At 57.3% G+C, this 25,748-nt stretch overlaps 1 protein-coding gene across 2 annotated transcripts; it reads right to left on the bottom strand.

Moving 5' to 3' along the window:
• Window positions 1-1,392: 1,392 nt before the first annotated feature.
• On the bottom strand, window positions 1,393-24,559 carry CLCN7 (Cl-/H+ antiporter 7). Of its 2 annotated transcripts, XM_088523113.1 has the most exons (25): window positions 24,370-24,559; window positions 17,565-17,636; window positions 14,787-14,858; window positions 14,427-14,492; window positions 14,019-14,151; window positions 13,521-13,630; window positions 12,457-12,537; window positions 11,859-11,921; window positions 11,154-11,237; window positions 10,311-10,404; window positions 9,554-9,618; window positions 8,798-8,914; window positions 8,402-8,456; window positions 7,945-8,005; window positions 7,066-7,204; window positions 6,189-6,282; window positions 5,095-5,264; window positions 4,771-4,822; window positions 4,146-4,273; window positions 3,726-3,811; window positions 3,265-3,397; window positions 2,834-2,893; window positions 2,138-2,314; window positions 1,941-2,021; window positions 1,393-1,812 (listed from the first exon to the last, which is right to left on the bottom strand). In XM_088523113.1, the coding sequence occupies exons 1-25, from the start codon at window positions 24,505-24,507 to the stop codon at window positions 1,726-1,728; spliced, it is 2,418 nt and encodes an 805-aa protein (XP_088379239.1). In that variant the 5' UTR covers window positions 24,508-24,559; the 3' UTR covers window positions 1,393-1,725. The 2 variants fall into 2 exon arrangements, with proteins under 2 accessions (XP_088379239.1, XP_088379240.1); XM_088523114.1 differs by lacking the exon at window positions 17,565-17,636.
• Between the last annotated feature and the right edge of the window lie 1,189 nt (window positions 24,560-25,748).

Here is a 25,748-nt window from a genome sequence, read left to right as displayed (position 1 = left end):
CCAGCCTGGAGCACCCTGGCCCCACGAGGGTGCACCATGAAACAGGGACCCCCACAGGCACCCAGCACTACTGCCCAGCATGAGGCCCCTCCCCCTCCTCAGGTCCCAGCACCCACCCGGGTTCAGCGGCACCTCTGCCCAGGGCCGGGGCCACAGCATGGACAGGAATGAGCGGGGTCCAAGGTCCGAAGAGCCAGGGAGCAAGAGAGGAGCCGGGAGCTGCCCTGGGCTGAGGGTGATGGATCACAGGTCCAACGGGGACAAACATCAGGGAACAACAAAAGCCGCATCCATCTTCTCCCAGGCAAACACGGACACCCTTATCTACAGCAAAGCCCTTGGGGGGCTGGGCAGCCCTGGTGCTGCCATGAGGCACAGGGAGGGGGATCCAGCTCTGCTGGCATCAATGATGGGGCTGAGACCTGCAGTGCCTGAGTAGGAGCCCAGAGCAGCAGCAGCCATGGGCAAAAGAAAGGCCAGAGCACAGTGAAAGTACAAACAGGTTTATTCCAGCACAGGAGTAGAAGACCTTGGAGAAGCCCTCGAGGCTACAGGGAGCCAAGGTGGGCCCTAGAGGAGGGTGCAGAGCTGGAGCCAGCCCATGGTGGGAACCATGAGCTCCCTCCCCAGAGCAAGTGCCAGACCTGGGGCTGCGGCTGCACAGGAGGTGGCACCAGCCCTGCAGGAGGGACAGGGAGGAGACGGTCCTGTCCCTGCCCTGCCAGGACGAGACCGCTGCCCCTGCCAGGCACCTGGGCTGCTGCTGCTGCAGGCGGAGCAGAGCAGGGGCACCGGCCTCAGCTTCTGCCAGGAGCCCTGGCCAGCTCCCGGGCTTAGGGCACAAGGCAAGGGTGGCAGGGCCTGGCTGCAGTGAAGGGCTCAGCTACAGCCACCAAGCTCAGCCAGGCTTCACATTTGACAACCTAAACAGTGCTGGAAGGGACACAGGCAAGAAGAGCTGGGGCTCCGCGGGCAGCAGGCACAGACTGGGACTGCCACAGAGAGAGCAGCTCTCCTGTCCCTGTGCCGACAGCAGGGCCGGGCCCTCTCCCCATCGCATGAGCTCTGGGGCAGGGGGGCCAAGAGCAAGCAGAGGCAGCAGCTGCTGTGGCAGGGGAGCCCTTTTAATGCACAGCAGAGCAGGGCACAGTGCCCTCCCTCCAGCCCCAGGGCAGAGCCGGGCCTGGCCAAACCCACAGCAGGAAAAGGAGAGCAGGGCCCTGCTCTGACAGGGGATCCCCAGGAGCCCCATCACCTCCCCCTCTCTGCCCCTTGCCTCAAGGTGGTACCAGGTGGTGGCTGAAAGTGCCCAGGGAGGGCTGGGGTCCCAAAGTGAGGAGTGGAAGAGGTGATGCCAAAGGTGCCCGTGACAGAGAGATAGTGACCAGCTCAGCAGGGCCCTTCAGCTGCCCCAGGGCACACTCCAGCCTTGACCTAACTTTTGACACAGCCTCTACAGGGAGCTAAGGGAGGCAGCAGTGTATTTTGATCCCTCAAGGAAGTAGAGGAAGGGTAAAGAAGGATGCCCGGAGAAGAGAAGCCATTAAAAATAAAAATGTGGCTACACACAGGACAGCCAAGGCCACATGGCCATGCTGGTGCTCCAGGCACCACGATGCCTGCACTGGCCAGCCCAGGCCTCTCCTCGCCTCCAGCAAAATAAGGGTCCTGCTCTCAGAGTGTCTGGGGAGCAGCACATGGCTCTGTGGGCAGCAGCACCTCCCGTCACGTCTGTGCCAGCGAGAGCTCCTCCAGTCCTTCCTTCCCCAGCCGGTACCTGGCGAGATCCTTGCGGGTGACCATGCCCACCACCTGCAGGGAGATGGGACAACATAAGGTCCCACCACAGCAATGGGGAGAGCCCAGGGACACCAGCAGCGCCCCCACCAGGGGCCCAGGCTACCGAGGGAGGAGAGGTACCAACGGCCCCAGGGACTCACCTCATTGCGATTGTCCACAACCACCAAGTGACGCAAGCCCAGGGCCCGGAACAGCTTGAACACCCTCGGCAGCGAGGCCTCCTGCAAGAGAGCAGGGCCACGTGGGCTGCGACGTCCCGGGCGCTGCGCGCTGGACTGCGCGGGGAGGCCCGAGCCCAGCTGGAGCTCACGGGGAGGGGGCCCAGGCTGGGCATTACCTGCGGCACAGTGTAGGGCGAGGGGTTCATGAACTCGCTCAGGTCGATCATGCACTCGCGCTCATCTTGGGAGACGTGGATCGACTGGATGGGGGGAAAGCGGGGGTAGGCGTCCCGGAAATCCTTCAGCTTCAAGCGCCGCTGCACCAGGTTCAGGTTGGTCCTTTCCACAAAAACCTGGGGAAGAAAGAAACCACTGGGAGAGGCAGCCTTGCCAGCCACCTGCAGCAGGCCCCAACCCCACCAAGCTGATGACAACGTGGGCCCCACGGAGTGGGATAACTCACACCAGGGCAGTGTCCAGAGCACAGAGAGGTGGCAGGGACATGGGCAGACCTAAGTGGCCAAAGAGGAACTGCCCATTTCAGTAGACGATCTCTGGAAGTCCCTTCCAACGTTAACCACTCTGTGATTCTGTAATTCTGTTTCCTGTTAACTTGGGGCCTTGCCAGCTCAAACAGGGTGCAGAGAGGCTGCCGGGCAAGCCTGGTAGCTCATGTCAACTTGCCCACAGGCTGCACAACAGTCATTATCCAAACAAGGACCCTGGCTCAGCCACAGGTATCTGAGAGACACAGCCAGGACTGGCCGCCAGCTCCTTGAAACAAGGCAAAACCAGGTCTGGAGAAGCCGTGGGGCCGTGTACCCTGCCACAACGCAGCCAGTCCAGCAGCTGCTTCCTCTGGAGTCACCTACCTTGTGCTTCAGCAGAACGATGAGCTGCGAGCGCAGGATCAAACCCCGCAGTCCTGCCACCTGCACCAGAGAGCACCAAGCATGAGACAGGGCTGCCAGCCCCAAGCAAACACCCCGCAGAGCAACTGCCTGGGCAGGCTCCAGAGCTTGGCTAGCAGCCGAGGAGCGCAGAGGCCTAGCATCTTCATTGCATGGCCTTTAGCCAGGAGATCAAGCCACATCTCCTAAGCTATCTATGGCGGCTCCACTGTCATGTGAGGAGATGCAGCAGGTCACTCGCCCCTCACACCCGCCCCGTTACACCCACTCCCTCTGCCCAGGTAGTTTGGCAGGACACCGCATTTCACCTACGGGTTGTCACCCCAAGGCGGGCTCTCGCAGAGGCAGCCACCAGCGTGGCTGCAGGGTTTTGGCCTCAGCGCCCGGCCCACCTGCGTAGCATCCGGGTTGCTCTCCACCACAGGGAAGCCGTTGTGGTTAGATGAGGTGTCGCTGAGGATGTCCACAACCGTGCCCACCCGCTCAATCCTCCGCAGGCAGGTGACAGGGGTGCTCATGACCTCCCTGCAGGGAAGGGGTGGCGTTAAACATAGCTCCACAGGGGCACATCCCAAATTCACTCTCCCACGCACAGGCAGGGCTTGGCTACTGCAGCCCTGACACCGCCTCATCCTGCACAGCCCACCAGGAAGGGATCCCCCAGGAAGGGATCCCCAAGGAAGGGATTCATGGTGGCCCGTGCCCCCAAATGGGGAAGGGGCTGGCCTGGTGGCACTGCAGGTCAGCAGGCACCGCAATCACCAGCTCTTTTTCTAGCTCAGAGCACTGTCCTGGTCAGAGGTGCCCATAGCCCTTCAAGGGCAGAGCCACACATGTCCCCCAGGCCACCTACCTGGCTGTGAGGGAGTGAGATGTCACCGGCGCCTCCCAGTGCAGGAAGGGCACGCTCTGCAGCTGGATGTGCATGTCGTAGAGGCCCTGCAAAGCAAGGACAGACCATCAGGAGCGTTCTGACAGACATGTGAAAAGTAGACAACCAGACGGCAGCCCCCCACCACAAGGGACCACGCTTGTCACGGCACCCTGGTGCCAGCTTCTGCAATCACAACCTGACCCACAGTCTCTCTTCTCCCTCCTAGGCTCCCCATATCTCTTCCAACATCCCCAACTTTAACCCACAACCTCCTTACAGACCTGCCTAAATCTTCACCTATAGCCTGTTACCTGGCCCCTCACAGCTCACCAGCGCCCCCGACCTTCACTCGGTCTTTCATCCAGCCCCAGGCTCCCGGCGAGCACAGCCAGCCCTCACCTCCACAAAGTAATCTCCCACGATCTTCGCCGTCATCAGCACCAGCATGATGGGGAAGCCGTAGGTGACATTGCCTGTCGCCTCCATCATGATGACCGTGAGACTCAGCGTCATTCGCACTATCCCACCTGGGGGAGGTGCCAAGGGGGTGAGGGTTAGAGGGGCAGAGAGAGACAGGCCGAGGGGATAGGGGAGTGCCCAAGGCCCCTCCATCTCTGCACAGGGATTTGGGATCACCTGTGCCAACCAGGCAGCAGATCTGGCTGCTCTGAGGATGCAGCTCGTGGCTCTCAGCTTTGGGGGCAGGAACCAGGGCCCTGAGCACCAGCGACCCTCATCCACAGTGAAATGGGGCAGAACGGTGACACCCCAGCCCAAAACGGACCTCAGCCCTGCAGCATCTCCAGCTCTGGAAGCTCTGTGCTGGGCCAGGCATTGCCTAGTGCCCCAGCAGCACTGGGGCTTGGCAGCAGCATTAGGAAGACAACCGCTGGGTCAGCGCAGGACGGGCTACGTCTCAGCACCGCAGCAAGGAACCAGACGCCAGTTTTTCCCTGCTGCCTTTGCTACAATATTTTGCTACAAAGCGGGAGATGGCCAAGACTCCCAGCACGGGACAACTCACCCAACTGCGCGGCAGCTCCCATCAGGGCATATTTCCCAGGGTCGGCCCAGATCTGAGCGCAGGAGAGAGAAGGGGCTGAGTAAGCTGCTGGTTCTGGAGCACCTGGAAAGAGCCCATCCCCAAACCTCCCTCCTGAAGCGCAGGGAAAGCCCAAGGCCTCCTGCACATCCCAGCTGCTGGATGGCCTCTGTCCAGATAGCGCCAAGACTCCCATTTTGGGCTCTTTGCCAGCTCAATTCCTGCTCTCCACACATGTGGGTGGCCCCATAGCAAGGGAGGAGGGCCACATCCCCCACCCAGCAACCCTTCCCACAAAACACTCACTGAGCCCTTGGTCAGGTAGGCCAGGGAGATGCCAAAGAGCCTCCCCCAGGCAGCGCCGATAAGCAGGGAAGGGATGAAGACGCCCGCGGACACCGTGAGGCCGTACGTCCAGCACGCCAGGAAGAAATACATCAGCGTGAACATGCCCAAGGTCATGGGATTGTAGGAGCCTGCAGAAGGGGAGAGAAGGAGAAGTCAGTTCTCATCCACTAGTGCTCTGACAGCCCAAGGGATCCTGAGCGAAGCTGCAGCCACCCATGCATGGGCAAAAGGCAGCAGCAGCCCCGCAACACCCTCCTTATCCTGCAGCTCCCATAGTGCCACCCAAGACCCTCTATGGCAGGACTCAGCCCACTACTGTTTTAGGACTGCCAAGCAGTCCAGTCTCTAGTTTGAACGTGTCCTTCATGGTCTCCCCTCGATCAAAGCACTGAGCCAGGAAAGAGCTTGAGACAAGCCCAACAGTGCAGGGAGCAGCCCCAGGACACAGGGCAGTTGTCACTGTGTAAAACAGCTCAGCTGCAGTTCTGAGCCATGAGTCTATAAATGCAGAGGGGTCCATCTGCTGCTGATGTACAGGCTGGCACAAAACACAGCCTGCCAGCCCAGGAGGCAGAGCACACACCAGCGTCCCACAGGCTCTGAGGGAAATTGAAGCTTGGACACAGTTCCCTGGCCTATCAGAAGCTAAATCCGATTTCCTCGAGCAAATCCAAGCCCCAAAATCCATCCTCGCAGCCTGCCCAGATGGCAAAGTCATTTGTTGGCAAGAGGTCTTGCTAAGTAAGGAAACATCCAGTGATGTTTCCAGGACAGATTCCAGTTGCTCCCATGCAACTCAAACCGAGTCCTTGTCCAGAGGCCCTTCCAGGACTCCAGCCCTTGGGCTGAGCTCGCAAAGCAGCGCTGCATGTGGCACCAGCCTTCCTCCCCGTTTGCTTCCTACTCCTCCCAGCACAGCACTTTGCCGGATCCCACTGCACTCTCACAGGGCTGCATCAACCTCATCCCACAGGCAAAGAGCCGAGAGGGAACCGGTCAGCCAGTGTGCTCGGGCATAGCCCTGCTCTGCCCAAACCCGAGGGCCTGCGGACCTGGAGGGTCGTGGAAGAGGTTGACGACGCTCTTCTCCGGCGTGTTGAAGAAGGCAGTGGCCATGGAGTTGTACTCGCCATCAGCACAGAACAGCTGAGGGGGAAGGAAAGGGAAGCAGCGTCAGAGGCGGCGCAGAGAGGCTGCCCTGGGGCAGGGAAGGCTGCCAGGCTCGGCAGGGGACAGTGCCAGCAAGAAGGCGATTCCTATGCAGCGAGCGTGCCAGCGTCACCGCGCTCCCACCCAACTGTTTTGCTGTTGAGGCAGAGAAGTGCCAAACTGCAACCAAGGTGAGGTTCACATCTTGGAGCTGGGCGTTACAGGGAGAAGGAAACCGTGGGAAAACTCCAGAATCTGGGACATTCTCACTGGGTCAAGGCACGGGCATTACCATAAAGAAGGAAAAGCAAATGAAACTGGAACAAAACTGTTGTTTCTTTATGTTCCCAGGGCTGGTAGCTTTAGATATTTCTTCACATCGTTAAGTAAAGAGGGGAAGTTAAGGGTTGTAGGGCTTATCTGCACATTTTCCGCACTATCACATCACATCTTCACCCACGGCACAAGCTGCTAGGCTGGCTGGTGACTACACATTTGCCTCTGACCTTGCCAAGCTAAAGTTCAGCTGAAGACATCGCTATCTGCTCTTCCAAAGGTTTCATTTGCATTAGCCAGTTTGGGCTGCTCTGCCGGCCGAGTTCACTGCACATCTGGTGTCCGGCCCTATCTAGGTGGAAACCACTAAATACTATGGGCGGGGCAGGGAGCCAGCAAGGCCAAAGGCCACAAGAACAAGTGGAGTCTCATCTCCATGCTCAGCCCTCAGGCTCAATCAGGGTCTCCCAACTCTGGGTCTCCCAACTCTCCAGCATCTCCTACCTGCAGGGGATAGGCCACAGTGCTCCCCTGGATGGGCTGGCAGTCTCTGGAGCAGTAAATCATGACAAACCCCACGGCCGCTGTCACTGCTGCAACCAGCATGGCCTCAATCACCTGGAGGCAGGGCCGGTGGATATACCTGGGGAGCGAGCAGAGATGTGAGCCCTGCTCTGCCCCAGCAGCACCAGAAGCACAAGGTGAGGGGCTGCAGGCAAATCCCCCGGGTCCGAGAGAATCGGAGGCCGTGCTAGGAGAAGGAGAGGAGCTGGCGACTCCGGGACAAAATCATTAAAGCCGGTTCTTTGGGAGGCAGAGGGCTCCTCTACCTGCTCTTGGCTGTGCACAAGCCCTGGCTTTGCTGCTAGCCTGGGCTGAGGCACAGAAAGGAAGCAAGTCCATGGCACAGGCAGTGTCCGATGAAATCGCTGAGGGGAGCTGGGGGCCACAGGACAGCTTTGCCCACCCAGCTCCAGCTGAACTGCCCTGCACAGAGCTGGGAGGACAGAGACTCCCACCACAGTACAGAAAAGGATCCTATATCCAGCTGGCAAACTGGTATCTGATGGCTTGAGCAGCTCTCAGAGGCCTGGCAGTAACATGGAAGAGTCAGTCTGTGCAGCACTTGCACCTCTTTGGGCCCTCTTGTTGCTACAGGTAGATACTTGCAAGGCCAGAACAAGAGCAGGATGCTGCAAGCCACAGCCTTGTTGCAGGCAGCAAGGGGCACGTTGTATCTTGGACTTGGGCTTCCAAGAGCTGCCATGTCACACGCTGCACACAATGTTACGGCCTGACTCTGGCTGGAAATGATGCTTCCAAGGAGCACAGAAGGCTCCAGTCAGCCCATTTTCACCCAGTTTACTCACTGCATGTTCTCACCTGATTCGAAACATCGTTAACCAGTAATTCAGGGCATTGAACAGGGCTCCAAGGATCCCACCTGCAAGGACAAAAAGAGTAAAAACTCAACACACAGGCAAAACTCAGGAACAGAAATGCTGGATTTGCTGAGCAGCTTCATTCTTGATGCCTCCTCACAGCAGCTGCACATAGGGCAGAGGCGGCAGAAAGCAGCCAGCAGCCAAGCCCCAGCAGTCCTGAGGCTGGGCACTGCCAGCTTTGCATGGGCACAGGGAGTACGTGCCCTCCTCTCTCTTTCCATAAGGGCACAGACAGCTCAAGCACTGCAGCTCTCTTAGGTTTTTTCTTCCATTCTAGAGCTTAATGGATTTCCCACTCTCCCCAGGAAAACGGATGCAAAAAGGTCTTTATGTCCAGACAAGCAACAGAGGAAATTATTCAGACGAACTGAATTAAAAGAGCAGAACTCTCTTACCAACTACTCCCATAAATATGAAGATTGGAATTTCCTGGATTGTGTATCCCATTTTCTGGAAGCAAAACAGACACAGGCTTCAGGTCTCCTGGCACATTTGCAACCAGTCACCACCTCGGATGGGCTCAGGCTGACCAGTGAGGGGCCCAGGGAGCTGCCACAGCTCCTCGCCTGGCCACCCGCCAGGCCTGCGATGCCCTCCCAGCGCCCAGCCCCGCAGTGGCTGCAGGGCCACCTCTGCTCGCACTCGCTGGAGCCCAGATTTATCTGGACCCTTTGCTAGGGCGAAGCCCAGCTTGGCCTTGGACAATGTTATAAGAAGGACTATTGGCCCCAGCTGCCCTGGGTTTCTTCCAAACCTCCCAGAGCACCCCCCGGGGGTAACCTGTGCCATACCTCGTTATCAAACCTGCCAAAGTTGATGAGCCCAGGGCTGGAGAGATCCCAAGCGTTGCCATGGTAAACACTCAGGACAGAGTTCAGAGTGAACGTAGAGATCATGGAGGCAAAGAACTAGAAAAAGATGCAGGTCAGGTCATTGCCAGGCATACCCGGTGCTGCTCCCCTACCATGTACCCTCCTCCTTACCCCAAGTACCCCTTGAGGGCCTTGGGCAGGTGCCGGGGCACTCAGCACGTGGCAGAAGCCACGTTCCTCGAGGGCACCACGCTGTGGAGTCTACAGCAACCATGGGCTCACTCCCTCCTTTTGTCTCTCCACTGCTCTGCAGCACAGCCCAAAGCAGCTCCCTTGGAAAGGGGTCAGGAGCCTCGGGAACAGAGATCCGGCTTGGTCAGGCCCAAATTCAGCCCAAGGGGACTATAAGGCAGAAGGGGATTTGGGATGCCCTGCTCCATAGGATGCATTAGATGGTAACCAGGCTGGGGCAGGGATGCAATGAAGCACATAGCTGTCGTTGCATCCAATCAAGGGCCCAACTTCTGCTAAACAGCTCAGGCCTTCCTGAAGGCCACCACAATGCAGAGATCTTGTAGGAACAGAGCTCTAAGGCTTTGGGGGCAGAAGAAAATGCCAGCCTGGAGACTTGCAGTGGCGTCAGGAGGCCCTCAAGTGTGTTCCAGGGAGCCATGGGGTTCTCTGGCATGGACACCCAGAGCCCCCAGTTTACTGCTTTTGATTACCAGCACTTACAATTCTCCATGTCAGGAACTGGTTCCAAAATGAAGCCCCTTCCTCCAAGCTGAAGAGGACCCCCCCTGCAAACGCAAGACACAAGCACCTTTGCGACGGGTGCATGCCAGGGCCCCTTGGCTCACAGCACTGGCCAAGGCAGCTGCAGCCACCCCAGCCCATGCACCCTGCGCTGTCCCAGACGTCACCAGCTCCAGCAAAGGGACCTGCATCCAGCTGAGCCCACCCTGCCATCAGGGATGCACTACTGATCATGACAAAGCCCTGTCACTGTCCCCCTCCATACCAAGGAAGGGACATTTGACAACAGGGACAGACAAACCCTCTCTCTTCCCAAGACCTGCATTGTGGGGCAGTACAGCTCATAGTGGTGTCAGGCACAGCAACTGCACAGGCAGTGCGGAACAACTGCTTCCCTTCCCAGCCTTGCCAGACCTGGAACTGTCAGGACGGCAACGCACCAGTTTCAGTCACTTGTGCACAAGTCTTTGTCTCAGAGAGCTCTCCTGACCCTGCTCCCTCCTTCTAACCTCCTCAGGAAAATGACCAGCTCTCCCAGATCCCACCAGATACCTTTTCTATGAAAATGCTCTTCCTGTCTGTACTGAGAGGGTGACAGCAGGATGCTCTGTAATAGACCCAGGTTCCTGCAATTCTCTAAGCAGATTCTTACAGCTACTCCATGCAAGTGGGAGCCACCTCCTGATGAGACCTGCACCCAAGCACCATTCAGTACTAGGACAATGGAGACACATACCCACAGGGGCACCAAATGCAGCTGAGACACCAGCAGCAGCTCCAGCTGAGACAAAGTCCCTCTTTTCCGTGTCTCTGCGGAAGTACTCGAAGATCTGAAATACAGATCAAAGCACAGGCGGGTTCAGGGCAGGCCAAAGGCATGAGCTCAGAGGAAGAGGCAGGCTGCTAGTCAGAGCTAGCTGGGTCACTTCCCTGTTCCCAAGGTTTTTCAGTGGGGTTATGAGCTCAGGTCCAAGGATGTGGGTAGGCTGCATGATCCCAAGGAGCAGCCAAGTTTGGGCATTGATGGTGGCACAGAAAGAGATTCAGGTAGTGCTGGTGGGAGACCAGAGCTCCCTTTCAACACCCTAGCGCCTTCCCAAAGGGGTCAGAGCTCCAGGGCCCCAAGCCAGGCTGCAGCATCACCGAGCTGAGTTCTCCAGCAAGCCAACCAGGTTACATGCGCTGCTGGCCCAAAGCCATCCTTCCTGAAGCAGCTGCCACCCAGCTCACTGCTGAACACGGGTAGGTCTCAGTTTGTCATGGAGAGTGGCCAGTCAATGCTCACTTATGTTGGCATCAGAATTGGCTACAGAGATGGAAAACTGCTCCACCAAGCTGCCCTGCTCCTAGGTGCAGAGCTCTGCCCATTCCTCCTTTCCAGAGCTCACACCTCTCCGGTCTTTCAGGTGCCATCACTTGATGGGTCCTAAACCACAGCAGAGGTGAAGGCCCCTTTGCTGGAGCTCGCAAGAACAGTTGGAGCCTTGCAGTATTCCAGCCGCTGGGAAACTCCAGAGAGGAGAGTGGTGGCAGCGGGAGCAGCCGCAGCAGGACAGCTCATCTGCTCTTGTAGACCCACCTTGAAGTCTCGCTTCAAGGACGTGGATCTTCCTTGTGAAATCCCAGCTGCAATCACCGCCCCCGAGTGAATCATAGGTCCTTCCTATGGAGAGGAAAACAGAGTCAGACTGGAGAAGGAGGAAGTCCTGGCTTTTCCAGGCCCTGTGGGGAGTTTTGAATGCTGCTCACCAAACCACAGCTCTGAAGAAGCCGGAGGACAGCGTTCAGCCACCCTGCAGCAAGCTAGACCTGTACCAGCTCTGTCTATACAGCCCCAGCCCAAGAGGATTTCCTTCCAAGAAACAGACCTTGCATTTTCCTCCTACTACTACTTTCTAGGGGCAACTCCTTCCTGTGGCCACCTTCTTCTCACTCGCAGACAGGGTAGGGGATTACCAGGGCTGGTTTCTACAAATTCAGGAGATTTCTCAAGCAGGCTAAGACCCTAGCAGGCCAGCAAGATCCCAGCAAGACACCCCAGGTTCTCCTATCCTCCATGTCAGGGCAGAGCCACATGGATGGCCACGGACATCTCCGTTCCCCAGATCCAGACACGCTGCAGCTGCCTGGGCCACCAGAATAGCGAGTGGAACTGGGAAGTCCCTGCGGGGCCACCAGCCTCCCAGCCCCAGCACAGAGCCAGTGACACAAGCTGAAGCACACATGCCCTGTGGCGGGTCCCAACGCACCAGCAGGGAGCTGAGGAGCCCTTTGCACAACTCACCTTTCCAACAGCCAGGCCTCCGACCACCGAGAGGATCACTCCACAGACTTTGATCACCAGGGTCTGCAAAAGAGTGAGACACACAGGGCACACTGTAAAGGCAGCAGAAACACCATATGCTGCTGCACTGCGACACTAGAACATGCACAGGATGGATTGCAGCAGCCATGGGGGATACACAGACCCAAGCAGCCAAAAGCACAGGAGGCAGAAACCCAGGAAACTTCCAATTCTCAGCTCCGCGTCCATGCCCGTTGCGACAGCAGGGCTGGCCAATATTTCCACCCACAATTTTCTTGGTCAGGCCCTGTCTAGAGTGAAAAACCCCCGAAGTCTCTCTTCCAGCTACTGCCTGGCACCGAGCACAAGGGCTGCAGACACCAGCACAGCAAATTAAAGATTTCCCTGGGTGGCAAAGGAATGAACAGCTACAGATGAGGGCAGTGCAGGAGGGCTGCCCTCACTGGGAGCCCAGGCCAGCTCCCATCCCGGCCTTAGCATGAACAGGGAAAACCACAGGGTGCAGGGATACACGCACAGTCCATCCAAGCAGCAGCACACCCAGAACACACACGTCTTCCAAGCTTGCACATCCTACCTTCAGCCGGACAACGTGTGGGATCTTCACGCCATTGAGATAGCACTTGATCTGGGGAATGCCACTGCCGGCTGCTACAGGCTGGGGACACAGAGAGACCATTAGTGGCTGCTAAGTACAGGCCAGTGCACTAGAGACCTGCTGGTCACCTTGTCCCATCCCTCAGCATAGAGCACACCATACACTTTCTCAGGGAGGGTAAGAGACAAGGCCAAAGCCTAAAGGCTTCGGAGATGGGCTTGAGGGAGAGGATCCCACCATGCTTCTGCAGACATGCTTTCTTTAAGGGCAAACACTGCAGGGATAAGGGGTCTGCTGGGCTCCTGCAGGACACCAGAGCATTCCCACCATTGCTACTCCCACTATCCCACTACAGTGCCAGGGCAAGAGGCTCAGCGCTGTAGAAGAGTCACACTTGACAGAAGGAAGAGATTTGCAAGAGAGCAAGGGCAAAGCTGAGTCAACATCATCTTCCTTGCAAAGTGGCTCCACATAAAGCAATCCTCCATATGACCATAACCTGCCTCCAGATATCATCAGCTGCTTGCCAAGTTCTTATGGAATGTGTCTCTGAGGCGCTTTACCAGCTTTTCTCTGCAAACGCTCACGCACACGTGAAGCAAAGAGCCTGGGCCAGGTCAAAGGGTTGTGTAAACGGCTGTTCAAGGGCTGTGCCTACTTCCAAGGCTGGAGCACACCTCCCCGCCACCACCTTTGCCCCAAGCTGCTGGGGCTGCAAATGAAGGGGCAGCATGTCCTGACAGTTCAGTACCCGAGGAGAAACTTTACACCAGAACCGGAGCCATTTCCCTGCCAACACCAAGGAACTGGAGGTAAGAGCCGAAACAGCAGAATGCTGTTGGTGTTGCACATACCTGCATGTGTACCCTAGTCATGCCCCAAAGAGACTGACCCACACAGTTCATAAACCCATTTCCAGTGCAGCACTTTCTCCTACCAGATTTGGACCCTGGCTGGGACATGAACCTGCTCCCTACGCCGTAGGCAGAGCGCAGGGCAGAAGACACGGGGTACCCCCACACCAGCCAGCTCTGAACTCTTACCTCTATGAATGCAACGATAACGGAGCCCACCATCACCACGCTGGCATTCAGGGTTGCCCAGAGCAATAAGGAGAAGGACAGGCCCCCTTTCTCTGTGAACTTGTCAATGTCTGCAGAGATGGCTTAAGGAAAGGGAGGTATCAGCTGGGTAACATCTCTCCCACCGCAATGGGACATCATCAAGGTGCTTCTCAGGCTGCAGCAGACAGTAGATCCTGCACGTGCACCATGGGGTCTCTTCTGCCCCTGGGGTGCCCAGACACAGGTCAGCACTGCCAAGTTGTCAGCCCCTGCACAGCAGAACCTGACCCACACTGGTGTTACCAAACCCATGCAGAAAAGCACTTCCATCTCCCCAACATTTCTTTCACAGCCACCAGGAGCAGCAGAGGACGCAAGACATCTCTGCAGCAGATCACACAGCTCCTACAACACAGGTAGGTAGAGGCCATGGCTTTGTGCTCCCTGCTGCTCCGCATCCCTGTGCTGGAAGGATACTGTCCTTCACCACACGGTACTTCAGCCCAGCCAGGTTCTCCACCACAATGTCAATGAAGCAGGCGACGAGACCAGTGAGGATCCCAATCATGGCACAGATGACCCAGCGCTTGATCTCCACTGTCCGGAATGCCTGAGACACAGAGAGCCATAAGACCCTGCTGCCACGCAGCCTGGCACGCCAGCCAGGGCGCAGAGTCCCCACCCAGAGTGTCAAGTGCAATTCAAACCACCTAGCAACCTTCCCCACCATGAGCATGATCTCCTTGCAGCATGGAGGAGCCCATCAGCTGCTCAGGAAGCAGCCAGGCACCAGAGAAACAGCTTCTTGTGGCTTCATTTCAGCAGGGTCATCTTGTCAGGGGGCTGGTTAGGATGTGTGAGCAACCGGGTGGTGGCCAGACTCACCGCATGGTTTATCCTCCTCTCCTCCTCCAGGAACAGCTGGTTTTCACTGTTGTCATAGTCCAGGCTCTAGTTTAAAAAGGGAGATGTCATCAGTGTCTAATGCAAGGAATACATCTGTGCTAGAGGAAGGCTAAATTCAGAGCCCCATCCCTGCCCCTCTGCATACCCCTACTCCAGTTCTTTTTCTTCCCTTGATCCTTCCCTTCCGAAATCTCTCTGAGGGCAAACAGGGATCTTTTAGAGCACTTCACACCAGCTTGGCAGTTGTAAGCTACCACGCAGGCCACCATGCACTCTGTCACATGTTGCCTCCCAGAGGGCAGGTCCCAAGGGGCAGGAGGCAGAGAACCAGGAACTCACCTCATACTTGAGCGACAGCAGTTTCTCGTTGTGGGGGATCTCATTGGGATACTGCCGAGGGAGCTCTGTTTCCTAGAGGACAACGATATCTAGGTTAGGAGAGCCAGGGCCAACCTCCAGATGATCCTCCCCTTGCACAGGGCTGGTCACCTGCTCCAGTGCTGGAGAAGGTCCCTGATTATTTGAAAGTCGAAAGACACTCAGTCACCAGTTTCTGCAGAGCAGCTTTTAAGTGCAAACACTGTTGAAGCACGCGTGTTGGCTGGGCACATTAGCCCCTTGGAAAACCACATCCAGCCTCTCCCATTTACAGAGGACGCCCTAACAGAAGTCACTGTGCACTTCCCTCGCTAAGAGCAGGAGGTGGGAAGGAAGGGAGAAGGCGGCCAGGAGGAAGCAGCCTGTGATCAGAGCTGGCCTGGCAGTGAGCTGCCATTGCCCTGGGCAGCCCCGTCCACCTCCAGGGATCTGCCTCCCACCTCGGCACCACCCATCCCCACGGCAGTCCGGAGGCAGGCTCCCAAAGAGCACATCGCCAGCTCCCAAACTGCAGCCATTTCTGCATCCCCTCCTTTTCTCTGGCTGTGTTACTTCCTGACACCAAGGCAGGAGCACCATAGCACTAGGACCGCATTAACAGTCAGGACAGGCAGGGAGCACTGCAAGCACACAGGCCCCGGCTCCTGGTGGAGCGTCACCCCCGATCCTGCTCCCCCACCAGCCCCACGTTGGTCGCAGTTTTAGACTGCCTGGTTTAAGCTTTCACATGTGCAGTCAGCCCTCAGCAGCCTCCTCCCCAGCTCTGGAGCAGGACACTGCGGTCACATGTAAGGCGGAGTGGGGAATGGGCGCAGGTTTTGCACAGTCAGGTACCGAACGCTGCCCTTTCCATAAATTGCTGTCCTGGTGTAATCTCCGAGTTACTCCATGCTCCCAGCGGAGGGCAACATTTCACCTCTGCAGGAAATTCCTTGAGCCTCAGGCAAGGAGCTATTTCAAGCAGGTCTGCATTTTTGGGCAGAAATCAAATTCTGTTTTCCAACTGTCTTCAATCATGCAAGCTTCTCCTAGCTCCGAATTAGGGCATTTGCCAAGGCAGCAGGAGAGGCCCCAGCAGCACTAGCATAATGTGCTCTGCTCCAGTCACTGCGTTACAGCTACAGCCAAAGCAGATCCAGCCTTTTCTCCCAGACGCTGAACAAAGGCCTGGTTTATCCCATGTCAAGATTTCCACTAGAAATATTCAACAAAATCCTCCTTCTTGTTTGTGCTACCAACAGTTCCAGAACTGAGGCAGAAGCATATGTGGAAAAAAAGATTTTCAGGCATGTGTCACGGTGGGGAATAACTTAAAACCTGAGCATTTCCACAAGAACAAAGTGTCCTGACTGCTGCTTGCCCCATTCCAGCAGCCTGGGCATCCCTCTAGCTGCAGACACAGTAAATACAGACCTGCACAGCCCCCAGCCTCCTCCTGCGCGGTGGGCACAGACACAGCGGGGTTTGCTAAGTGAGCACAGCTCCTGCACAAACCCTGGGTGTAGAGATCCATAAAGGAGCCTGTGTGCTCGCCCAGGATGAACGTGGCTGTTCTCTCCCTTGCCTCTGCTGAGCAGGGAGTCTCAAGAGGTCACACTGCAGTGAGGACATCGCCCATCATCCCACCCATTTGCACATCCAAGGGGGTCAGCAGACCCTGGGGCAGGACAAGACCGCAGTGCACAGGCAGCACCTAGCCCCGTCGTGCCAGGTACGGCTGCCCAGCACAGCAACGAGCAAAGTGGCTCAGCACACGTGGAGAGCACCTGCGTCCTGGCAGAGCTCACTGCAGCCATTTCCTAACTGCACTGCAGCCCCAGGCTCCCATCAAGTGTCAGGTAGGAGCAGCCACAGCTCAGTCAAACAGCACTTTCCACCGGATGAGTCTCGGATTTGGAGATGACAGCAAGCAGAAAGCTCTAAGTTGCTCAACTCTCAGACAAGTGCAACACAAGGAGCTCCATGAGAACGCCCTGACATATTCCAGGAGGTCCCATGGCCCAGGACTTTCCACTTGACACTGCTGCAAGAGGAACTTCCCCACAGGGACAGGCCGCTGCTGCTGGCCTGGAAAAGCACAGGGGAACCGGATGATCTCAGGCCAGCAGTACTGCCAAGGTGAGCCCAGGAAGGTCAAGGCTCCCCATAGCAGCCCCAGGGGAAGTGCTGGCCGGTCTCCCAGCACACGAGAGCCTCCCTGGCCACCCGCACTCCACCTACAGTGACAATCCCTTTGGTGTCTACTGAGGTTGGCTGGATGAAAACAGAGGGGACGCAAGAAAACAGAGAGGGCAGAGCCCAACACAAAGTGCAGGGAAGAAGAGAGACCAAGGCAGCCTGTGCTTAGTCCCCAGATGAGTCTTCAGTAGCTTCTGAGCCTTCATTTTTGGCTTCAGAGCTCCAAGTGCCTTTCAAACCAGAATAAGCCCTCTGGGGTTAAATGGGGCTTTGTGCTTCTGGCCACTACTTCTCTTCTGTTCTCTCCTGCCACTACAGTGCTCAGCCCAGCAAGGTCTCTGGATGATGCCACAACCGCTCAGCCACAGCGGGCACAAGCACTCAGCCTTGAACTGGTGGGAGGAAATACCACACGGCCACACAGGAGCCCTTGTGGGGCACATCGGGGAAGTGGGGAGCAAGAGCAGCACTTTGTGCCATCGATGGAAGAAGGCAAGTGGCCTATGAGTGTTATTTCACAGCAGGGAAACAGCACCTGCCAGCCCCTTCTGTGCCACTCACCAGCTCATGGACGTCCTCATTGAGATCCACATTGCTCAGCTGCCCAATGCGCAAGAAGGAGGAAGGAGTGAACTAAGAAGAGAAGGGAAAATGAGGTCAATTCATGGATGCACCATGAGCACACGACTCGGGGAGTCTCTGTGAGAGGAAGGTGCACGGCAGCTGGCTGGGGGACACGTGGGACTCGCGTGCTCCCACCTCGCTCCACCGGGCTGTCCTCGGCCGGAGGGGCAGCACATGGGGACAGCTGCTCCTGGAGGACACACCAAGGAGCCTATGGACTGCGCAAAGCTCCCCAGAGGGCTGCACGGGACAGCAGCAGTCTACCAGGGTTTGTGCAAGCCCTTGCAACCTCCGAGGTGGACAGCCAGCCTGGCCCGGGAAGGCACCAACTGGCAGCAGCTTACTGGGGCCAGCGAGTGGAGGTCCTGCGAGCTGGCGAGTCCACACAACCTCCTGCCTGGGGACACAGCACCTCAGTGCGGCAGCCGCGCAGTCAGCCAAGTGACCCATGCCAAGTGGCACGTTTCACACTCCCTTGGAAAGCAGCCTGCTTAATTCAGAGCTAAAAGGCTACGCTGCTCCAAAGCGAGCCTGGACTCCTTGGGCCGAAGCCCTCCAGAGGCCAGAACCAAGAGGCTGCTCCCATCTGCTGCAAACGCGAGTCGGTCACATCTCACCTTCCAGATGTTGCCTTGTGCTTCCCTCGGGCAGGACCCTACACGCACACGTACAGACACACACAGAGCTGCTCTGCTGCAAGGGAGGCTCCACCCAGCTCTCCAAACCCAGCCATGCTGGAAGTTGCTCTACAACTGGACAGACTTTCAGCTTCTGCCCGTAACTGCTGGAACAGAGTGGGCTGTGGCAGAAGGGACAAGAGGACATGGATGCACCCTGTCCAGCTCCATCTCCAGAGCTGGAGCACTGGGAACCACAGCTGGCTTGGGAAGCAGTTCCAGGCTGGGGAGTGTTTCCTGCACACGGCTTAGAGCTGCATCTGCAGCCTGGCTTGCCCTTCAATCCAGGCAGGGTCTTGTTCTCTACAGCTGCCTACTGGGATGCTGTTCCCATCAACAGGGTCCTCACCCCCACTTAATGTGGAGAGCAAGAGAGAGGTGTGGAAAAATCAGGGATCCCAGGAGTGTCAGGTTCTGCCTCTCCATCATCTTCCCCTGCCACATCTTCCTGCCCTGGCCAGGAGCTGCTTGAGGTGTCTGGAGAGCAGAAATATCTCCATACTGGAAGAGGCCTCTCTCCAGGTCACCAGCACAACCCCCAAACCACTGGGGCTATTTCCTCAGCGTGTAAACCAGCACAGCAAACAGGGGCAGCCCCCGGCACGCTTTGCTCTGCCGCTCAGTCTGCAGGAGCGGTTCCCGGCCAGGGCAGAGCCTCAGCACTTGCATCTCGCTCAAATATCTCGGCACATCGGGCCCACAGTGACGTCTGGGCTGGCTGCCAGTGAAACACACACAAGAGGAAGCAGAGCATGTTGTTCCAGTGCAGACTCAGAGACACCAGTGAATTTTGGAGATAGGGGAGGGGAAGGGGGGGGGGGAAAAAAAAAAAAAAAGACTTTACTGATGAGCTTCCACCAAAAGGAGAACCTGTCTTTCCAGTGAGAAGGCACTCGGGGCTGTTACTGGCAGCGTAATTGCATAACACCAGAGTTTTTCACTATTTTGGGTTCTTCTTTTAGCTCCCAGCCAACAGAGGCAATGATCTGGGCTACGACTGAGCCTGGCTGCAGCTGGACAGGTCCACGAGCAGCCCCACCAAAACCAGCGCTCCAGCAGCCCAGCTGCTCTCTGATTCCGCTTCCCTCCCTGCCGCCGTTGTGAAACATGGGGACACGCAAGGCCATGAAAGCAGAGCCATCTTAAACACCATTTCTCAACATTAAGATCTTCCTCTCTGTGTCTCTCCTCAAACTGGAGGACAAATGCGCACCTGCAAGCAATAGCATGGTTCATGAGGCTGAGAGGTGCCGTGACAGCAGCCCCAGATCAATCCCTGCTGCTTTAATCCCCACACAGATCCCGGCTGGAACGCGCAGGCTGCAGCACCGGGGCCGCACACGTCACTGCTCATGAAGAATATCCTTTGTGCTCGCAGCCTGACCTATTTCCCATTTCTCCGTCTGTTTCAAGTTCTCCTTTGCACTCTGACCAGCCGCTGGGTTTTGCTCCAGCTCTCAGGTTCACAGCGATGTCCTTCCAACCTCAGCAGCCTGACCCACCACGGGCCCGGCCATCCGCAGACCGCCCAGCCCGGCGTGACCTGCCCTGCCTGCATGGAAGACACCACGGGGCCACAGGTCTAAAGAACAACAGAGCTTCCCACACAGAGGCCAAACATGAGATGCTCCAAGGAAAGTGTCCAACCCTAAATTTGAGGCATAGGTTTCCTCAGAGCAGGCTGACCTTTGGTTCTGACCCATCATGGTTCTACAAACCCCCTCTAAAGGAGCAGGTTTGGAAGAGATGCCCAGGCTTGCCCAGAGATTGCTGCTGTTAATGCTCTTCAAATGCTTCTCCCTTCCCGAGCTCATGCCTTGCTGGAGCTGCAGCATCCCATGCACCGAGCTCGCTTAACGTGGCTTACGCCATCGCACTTCCCGTCACCCCTTCCACCCTCTTCCCACTACCACGAAGCTGAAGACCAACCTGGGGGGAGAATATCTCGCTTCACCCTGGCAATTAGCCACACGGCAAACGCTGCTCAGCCCAGCAAAGGATGGAAGGAGCCACTCGTGGCACCAGCATGGCCTCCCATGTGCCACACACATACAGAGCTGTCACCTCCACAAGCAGACAGGGGAGCAAAGAGGTTTCAAATAAATGCTGAATCAACAGCTAGAATCTGCCTATCCTAAAAACTCATGAAGAATTGCAGTAAGAAAGATCTAGCTAGCGATCTGCAACACCAGGTTCTGCTTACAGCCCCGAATGATCATCCAGTAACCAGACTGCAACAGTTTAGCCTTGGTCCCAGAGCTGCTTTGGAGGTAACAGAAGCACTGGCAGGGGCAGGAGACCCAGCACAGCTGTCAGGGTCCCAGGGCTTGGCATTAAGTGCTCACACAAGCCACAGGACCTAGCTTAAGCAAGCATAACTGGCCAGTATTTAGCAAATTTGATAAGCCACACCACTGTGCTTGATACTGGGTATGCTCTGCTTTGAAGCAGACCAACAACAAAGCAAGCCCAGTCTGAGAACAGTGGAGCAACTCCAATCAAGGCTATCTAAAACACTTGTGGAACAAACACCCACTGTGTACACAGCAAACTTGCCAACTTTGCTCTGAAGAACCATAAATAGGGACAATTTGACTCAACTTCACAGCTGATTTCCACGTGGATGAGCCAACAAGGCTGTTCCCTGCAGGACATCATCACCCACACCCAGGTCTACAGAGAAGATGCCCTCCCAGGCTCCCTGCCTTATTGCCACCCTGCTACACACTGTGGATTCTGGAACCACGTGACTTTCTGTCATCAGGGAGATGAGGAACAAACCACTGCTAGAGCCCATACCACACCACAGTGCACAAGGAAGGAGAGAGGGGAAGGTTTCCAGCGCGCAGGCCAAGCACGTGTTTAACAGTGGGGAGCAGGGGAAGCCTCATCCCCAGGGACAGCGACGTGTGGGACAGCCAAGCTGTGGCTCTTGCATCAGCTCCTTTCCCCCCACGCAAGCACCGCTGCGATGGGCTTCAAGCAGCCATCCTGGAGGAGAACAAAGCACTCAAACACCCCCAAAACACACCAGATTCCCCACAGAGGCGCCAGGGAGATGAGACCCCTCATGTCTGGGCTCATAGGGGAGGGAGAAAATACCCAGGCTCTCACCACGTGGCTCTGATTTGCTGTCAGACTCATGCCAATGCACACAAGGCTGTGTGAAAGCAGGGGCTCTCCTTGCCCTTCAACCCAGGAGCCCCTTCTCAACCACGAGGCTCAGCGCACAGCTTGCCCTCCAGTGCCCTGCTTTTCTCCAGGCTGCTTTTCCCAGGTGTTGTCTTCTCTTCCTGTGCTCCTCTGTGGAGCAGCAGCTCAAGGTTACAGCCCTGCTCAGCATCGCTGCTCCCCAGCACGATGGGGACACAAAGCAGCAGCCACCAGACTGGCGAGAACAGCTCAGGGAAGCTCCTGCCATCGCCCAAGGCCATCTGCTTGCCAAGGAAGTTGGCTCGAAGCCTGGCTCTCCCCACAGCACACGGGCGAGGACACATCTCCTTGCGCTGGCAGCCATGGGATGCACCAGCCTGGAACCAGCCACCTCTCCCACCACCGCTCCTGCCCAAGATCACCTAATTGCAGGGAACAGGAAAACCCACCTAGCCCCAAGGGCAGCATTTTTTTTTAATGCAAGTAACAGGAAATAATAAGATAACACGTACAGAATAAAAGTAATCCAGTAGCAGCTCACACATCTGAGCCTCCATCAGTTTCACAACCCCTCCACAGCGGGTCAAGTGCACATTACTCAGTTTCATAAATCCCCAATCGATGCAGCCCTTTTCAGGCATCTCTGGAATATGAGCACCACACCAATTTCAAAATCTCCTCACAAGGTATTTTGGCCCAAATACATCCATCATGGGTGGTAAAGGAAATGTCTTTTTTTTTTCCTCTCTAAAAAACCCCTTAAACTAATGATGAGACTGATGAGACTTGGCTGCTCTTACTAATATCACCCACCTGCTTCTCAGGCAGGGAATCAATACAGAGCACACAACACTCAGCAACACAGCAGCAGGGCAGCCCACGGGCTCAGCCACTCGCCAGCCTCGCGGTCCCGGACGGGCAGCTTCCCGCTTCCCGACATGGTCAGGATGGGCCCTGCAGACACCACGAGGCCTCGATGAGAGGGGAAGTCCCGTGCGGCTCCGGAGCGGGGCTCAACTCCCCTGCGGGGAGGCTGGCGAACGCAGCGCCCGAACAGAGCGAGTCCTGGGCCGCAGTTCTGTAGCATCTCCCTGTAATCCTGTTTTATACAGGAAAATAGTCTGTTTTGACCCCCCACCCACACATTCTCAGTCTCTTACACCAGTTAACTAATGACCCATGTTTCCTTCTGTCATTTTAAGATCACTTTCATTTCCACTAAATGAGCATGTGAGAAGAGCAAAGAGAGCTCCGTGGTGAGATTTCCAATATTTGACAATAGCCCCCGTTCATCAGTCTTGGCAGAGAGGTCGGGGCCGTTCAGCTCGCGGGCAGGGGCCCTGTTGGCACTTTTCGGCCCCCAGCCGTGTCCCTGAGCTGGGACACTGCCTTCCTTCACGGTGTAAGGGGGCTGCTGACAGCTATCCAGACACAGAAAGGTTTTCAGGGACCCCATCCCTTCCTTACACACGTTCAGGTTGCCTGAGAGTCTGAATAGCGGCAAGCAGGGCACAGGGCTCCATGGAGCTACACAGCGTTTAGCTCACAGGACTGCTGTGCTGGAGAAGCAGCCAGGCTGCCCTAAGTGCTCTAAATGCCTCAGGCACTACCAGGTTGGGGCTGCTGCCTGGAAGCAAGTGCTGTCTGCCCAGCTGTCCAGCATGGGCACAACTGGAGCCTGACCCAGACTGTGACAGCAAACACGCAGGCAGATCAGTGGGGACAAGTCTCTCACAGCACAGCACTGCGCCCTATTCAGCAGGAGGGTGCAGGGACATCCTCAGAGCCACCAGCAAAGTCACCTTCCTGAAGACCTACAGCCACAAGATCTAGTTAATCCCATTTTTAACACTCTGGCATTTCTGAAACCTGTAAAACTCACCACATTATCCTTAAAGACAACACGTCCTGTAAAGGTATCGGGTCCTGTTGTACCAATTTTAAAGATTACTTTTTACATCAAAACAGTTGTAACAGTGCAGCCAGCTCTCTGCAGCCAGCCATACCCACCTGGCAGAGCTGAATTAGAAGCTTCCAGCCTAATGAGTTTGCATTTCCCTCTAATTAATGTGCTGTTCTGACTTGCCCAGGAATAAGGCAGCACAGACAGCACATGCGCTCACAGCTGCCAAAGGCTGGGCTGGCACTCTCATCTGTTCAAGTCTCCCAGCAAACTTTTTATGGGAAGCTCGAGCACATTGTTTGGAGACACAGCCCATCTCCCACCTGGCGCTCACACATCCCATGGCCCCAGTCTAACGCCCCCTTCCACAGCTGGCCCAAACTACAGCCCCTGCCCAGGCACCACGGGCCAGGCAAGGCCCTCCAGGTGCCCCTTGGCCTTTGCAACACACACCAAGTGCCTCTGCAAGAGACACACCGAGATTCAGGTAATCACCTAATGCATAGAGCCGAGGAACCCCACAGAGCACAGGCAGCAGCCTCGAGTTACACCAGAGAGGAGCCATGAAATGAAGTTAATTGTTCAAAATTAAGCTGTTAAGACAAAGCTCGCACCCCCGCATTTATAGCACGAGGGTTTAGCAGCACAGACCCTTGCACGCTGCACTGTACCAAGCACAGCAGTGCAGACACGGACTGACTGGAATGCTCCAGGGTGTAAAGGCTGATGGGCACCAGAACAGCCGCTCACCAGGCGGGGTCCGCAGCCCCACGGCAGCGCCCGCAGCCGGGACGGCTCCAGCCTCCACCGCAGCCGCTGCTCGGGAGCGCGGGAGAGGCCGCTCCACACGCAGCGCCCAGCGCAGCGCCCGCCGCGGCTCCCGAGGGGCCCCAGTCAACCGGCGTTGGGCCCGGAGCAGCCCCCGCGGCAGTGCCCGTCGCGGGCGGCCCCGCGGCCCCGCGCGCGCACAGCGGCCGCCGCTCACGCGCTACCGGAGAGTGGCCCCCACCTGCCGGGCGCCGCCGGCCCCGGGGCCGGTGCCGTTGAGCAGCGGAGTGGCCTCCCCCGCGCGCCCCTCCTCCTCCTCATCGTCCTCGTCGTCGCGGTCGCGGCCGGACCACGACACCTTCTTGGCGACGTTGGCCATACGGGGCGGCAGCACCGGCACCGCGCGCTGCTCCGCCGGCCCGGCCCGGCTGCTCACCAGGTGCTCATGTGACCCGCAGGCCCCGCCGTCACGTGAGCGCGCTACGGCGGCCGCCGCGGGCCGCCTCGCCCCGCGGCACCACGGGAGTTGTAGTCCCGCGCCCATGGGGGCTGCGGCTAAGGGGGCGGGGGACGCGGCCCTTGCTCGTGCCAGTGACACCGGTGGCACCGCGGGCTCCAGCGGCAACCGCAACCTGGGCCGGAGCAGCGGCCACGTGCAGCGGGCAGAGACCGGACACAGTCGTGACACCAGTGACAGGCACCAAAACAGCAAAGAGGGCAGGAAGGTGCCCAAGGTGCTGTGAGACCCTGGCCGGAGCTGCAGGGGCAGGCATGGAGAGCAGACCCCGACCCTCTACCCTGCCGGCATCTCGCTCCTCCGGGGGCTTCCACGAGGCGCCGGCCCATGGGAGCACCAGGAGCCGGGTCCTTCCAAGTTGCAGCTGCAACTCCTGCTGAGTTGCAGTTTCGAGCTGGCCCCGCTCCGAGGCTGCTGCTGGGTGCTGGATCCAGCCAGGCCCGCGCAGGAGGCTCCTCCTGCACCCTCAGAACGGACACTCTGCGCTGGCTCCCGCTTGTGTCCGTCTCCCCGGGGCAGCCGGGGGGAGCAGCTCTGGTCATTCCCAGTCACGGGCTTTTCCATGCTGCGGGCTCTGACTCAGCGGGACACAGGGACACGTGGCCAGCACCTGCCCGTGACCAAGCCTGGGATGCATCCCGCGTGGTGCGGAGCTCCCTGCAGCACCCAGTGCCCCCACCCCGCTGGAGGAGCTGAAGCGTCAGGATGTTCCCACTTCAGCCCTGGGAACAGCGCCGGGGCTTTGGAAGGAAGCAGCTTGCGGCAGCACACGCACACAAATGTTTTGGTGTAAAAACAGCCCAAAGTTCTTTCCAGGTCACAAGCAGCTCTGGCTGCGGGGAGGCACGCTGGCCACTGTCACCCATCCATTTTCCCTGGGATTTTTTACCTGCCAGGGATAACAACACCACAAAGGGAGAGACAAGAAAGAAAAAAAGAGAGGTTTCCTCTCTGACCAGAGTTTCTTTAATAGTAGATTAGTAATAGTAATAGTTTGCTTCCTCTCTGAGGGGGAGACCAGGAGACCAGGCTGGCTGAGGGGACCCCAGCCCGCAGCACAACTGTGCTCCCTGCCAGCACCAGGCTGCTCAGTCCTGTCACTC

The sequence above is a fragment of the Tinamus guttatus genome, unplaced genomic scaffold (genome assembly GCF_059628265.1).
Source record: "Tinamus guttatus ecotype Peru unplaced genomic scaffold, ASM5962826v1 Tinamus_guttatus_pri_ptg000172l, whole genome shotgun sequence".
NCBI lineage: Eukaryota > Metazoa > Chordata > Aves > Tinamiformes > Tinamidae > Tinamus > Tinamus guttatus.
Note: the sequence above shows the minus strand (reverse complement) of the source record. Positions and strands in the feature narration are given on the sequence as shown.

Coding starts and splice junctions, on each gene's coding strand:
- CLCN7 (XM_088523113.1), bottom strand. CDS start 24,507: ATGGCCAACGTCGCCAAGAAGGTGTCGTGGTCCGGCCGCGACCGCGAC. Junction 11,238..11,858: donor GAGGCCTGGCTGTTGGAAAG/GTGAGTTGTGCA, acceptor TCCTCTCCATAG/GAAGGACCTATGATTCACTC. Junction 7,205..7,944: donor TTAACGATGTTTCGAATCAG/GTGAGAACATGC, acceptor CTCGCTCCCCAG/GTATATCCACCGGCCCTGCC.